Source organism: Gastrolobium bilobum, unplaced genomic scaffold (genome assembly GCF_033153095.1).
Source record: "Gastrolobium bilobum isolate Gb01-03AN ecotype WA unplaced genomic scaffold, APGP_CSIRO_Gbil_v1 utg4364, whole genome shotgun sequence".
In the NCBI taxonomy this organism is placed as follows: Eukaryota; Viridiplantae; Streptophyta; class Magnoliopsida; order Fabales; family Fabaceae; genus Gastrolobium; species Gastrolobium bilobum.
This window is the reverse complement of record NW_026898973.1, coordinates 592,820-595,714: the sequence shown is the minus strand read 5'-3', so window position 1 is coordinate 595,714 and position 2,895 is coordinate 592,820. Positions and strand designations below refer to the sequence as shown.

At 35.5% G+C, this 2,895-nt stretch overlaps 1 protein-coding gene across 1 annotated transcript; it reads right to left on the bottom strand.

The window, feature by feature from the left end:
- Positions 1-503: 503 nt before the first annotated feature.
- LOC133285981 (transcription factor bHLH30-like) lies at positions 504-2,611 on the bottom strand. Its single transcript, XM_061483309.1, has 2 exons — positions 2,057-2,611; positions 504-962 (listed from the first exon to the last, which is right to left on the bottom strand). Exons 1-2 carry the CDS (start codon positions 2,609-2,611, stop codon positions 504-506), a joined length of 1,014 nt encoding a protein of 337 aa, XP_061339293.1.
- Between the last annotated feature and the right edge of the window lie 284 nt (positions 2,612-2,895).

The following is a 2,895-nucleotide window of genomic DNA, read 5'->3' as shown; positions in this document are numbered from 1 at the left end:
AACAAAACAGCCCAGGCAGTTGCCGCATATATATATATATACTTGAATTAATGCAGATGGTTTCTCTTCTCACATAGTAATCAATATATACCTCATTTTCCATGTTAGGATTTCATATAAGGTTTCTCTTCCCACGAAAAAGATTCTTCACTGTTTTTTTCCCTAACCAACTCCAACCCTTCTCTCTCTCTCTCTCTCTCTCTCTCTCTTTCTTTCTCTTTGGACTCAACTCAAGCAAGCAACAAGTACAATGTACAAATATCACATTATACAATTACCCCATTGCTTCATGATGATTACGATGATGAACTTGTTACATTATATAATGATATTTTCTGGCACACACAATAAACAACAAAACCAAACCCAAATAAAACCCAAACTACCAAAAAAAATCAAACCCCAAACAACAACAACAAAAGAGAAAAAGAGAGAGAGAAGAAAATAGAAAATAATATAAACCAAATAATAAATGTCACTGCTTATAATAATAATAATAATATTCATAAAGACCTTTGTTCAAGGATATTGTTGATATTAGTCCTTTGGCGTTTAACATTCCCAGAAGCTGTTGAATCCTCACCACCACTCTTCTCCATCACTGCCTTCAGTGCTTCTTGTATTGAACTTATACAACACTGTTCTCCGCTACTGCTACTTGAATCCTCATCCCCAGTGATGAAAAGCACGTTCTTAACACGCCCAGCAAGCGTTGTGATCTCAGCTTTGAGGGTTCTTAACCTTAACGCTTTCAAGGTTTTGATGAGGTCAGTTAAGAGATCTGACCTATCTTCACAGCACAATGAGGCTTTTATCACAAACTTTCCGTCCTCATCAGCTGCATCCACCGTTAGTTCATCGGCCTCAGTAGGCACTGCACTCGTTTCCGCTATCAACGATGTTTGATGCTTCAGTTCCTTCACATGCTGAATCACTTCTGCCAGCAATGAAGCTTTATCTGTCTACAAAATCACAAAAAAAATAACATAAAAAATCATATAATTAGTAATAAAAAAGCTCGGAAATTGTGCATGGTGTGAAAAGAAAATGATGGGGTTCTGTGTATGTTATGAAGTAGATAGGTTATAGCTTGATGATTATGGAATGGAACTAGATAGAATGAATCCTATTTTTGTGTCTATCTCTCTCTTCATTAATAATAATTGAGTCTCACCTATTTAATACATGTAAACACAAAAAAATAGACACATATGTCATGTGAAATTTTATCATTAGAAGATCCACTCCAAAAACTAAGATGGTTTTTTTGAACAGTGGAAGTAGCATGCAGCATCTATAGCTGAGTTGAGATAGGTGTGTATATATATATATATATATATATATATATATAGGGGTAGGATATTCTTACACTGGTGTAAGAGTTAGAAGTCTTACACTCAATCTTGACCATTGATTCACTTGTATCCAATGGCTTACATTACTAAACAATTTGAGCCCTTAGATATAAATGGGATCAGTGGACAATATTAAGAGTGTAACTTACACTGGTGTAAAATGATCCTAACCCATATATATATATATATATATATATATATATATAGATGAGTGTGCGTGACTGCAAAGGATGCTTCTTTGTCTCTCTGACTATTCAATATTATCCGGCAAGAAATTTCCATGTGTAACTTTTCAACTGTTCTTTGGTTCCTCTTTATCGTATCAATACCCTTTTCTTTCATCTTTATTTGCTTTTTCTACCAATAACCTCCTCGGAACTACCACACATAGAGGAAGACTAGTAAAAAAAAAAGAAAAAAGAAAGGTTTGCACCTCATTTTCTTAAGGTTATAAGATTTTGGTTGTGGTTATATCAGACCAATGTAATGTGTAGAATCTTAGCAAGATTTACAAGTACTCGATGAAGAAATGAAAAAAAAAAAAAAAAATGTATACAACAACACATGTTTTAGGCGTGATCATATACTAGATTTTAATTTTTTTTTTCTTACGTTAGCATGACATGATTAATTTTAATATTATAATTTAAATTTGGAATTTGAGTGCTGGGGAAGAATTTAATTAATTTAATTAAACTTACTTTGGTTGTGTTGGGCAACAAGCTACGGAGCTTTGCAAGATGGTTGTTGATTCTCTCTCTGCGTCTTCTTTCAGCTTCACTGTGACTCTTGGAAGCTGCAAGAGCCTTAGCTTCCATGATTTCTTGAGCAGTCATCTTACCCAACTCGGCTTGGAGTCCAAAGGGAGCTGAACCGGGTTGAACCATGGGTCCAAGGGTATCTGATATGATCCTTAGATGTTCAGAAGATGGACCCTCGTACGCAAATTGAAGTGATGGAACCCTTCTGTTGAAATAGCTTGCGTAGGGTGAAGGTTGGGGAGGGACAAGAAACGGGTCATGGTCTCGGACCGGGTTGAAGGAGTGAACCGGAGGCATGGACCATGGTTGCAAGATTGGAGAAACTTCAGGGAACAATAACCCTCTTCCACCTCCAAAGATATTATCACCGTTTTGTTGTTGTTGTTGGTGTTGTTGCATCTGTTGTTGCTGAAGGAATAGCTGCTCTTGATAGCTCTGAATGTTGTTATTGATCTCTTGAGAAGAACACTGCCCTTGAGTTTCTTCCTTTTTCATCTCCCTCTCTCTCTTGTTTTATATGAACTCTGGAGAATTAATCCAAACTCCAAAGCTTTATATTTATATATATGAATATATCTTGAAGTGAAAAGAGAAGGAATTTTGAGGTTCAAATGTCAGAAAGTTGAGGTAGGTTTTCAACCTTTTTTTTTGTCTGATATGACTTAGAAAAAGAACTGAAAAGAAAAATAAAAAAGGTATTGAGAAGAAGTTTGATTTACACTTGCGCAAGGAATAAGAATTGAAATGGACATTAAAGGACCACGTTGTTGAAAAAAGGA

What these genes read in the sequence shown, in the direction of transcription:
- LOC133285981 (XM_061483309.1), bottom strand. Translation starts at nt 2,611, where the DNA reads ATGAAAAAGGAAGAAACTCAAGGGCAGTGTTCTTCTCAAGAGATCAAT. An exon ending in TGTTGCCCAACACAACCAAA is followed by an intron (nt 963 to 2,056) that starts GTAAGTTTAATT and finishes GTGATTTTGTAG; the next exon opens with ACAGATAAAGCTTCATTGCT.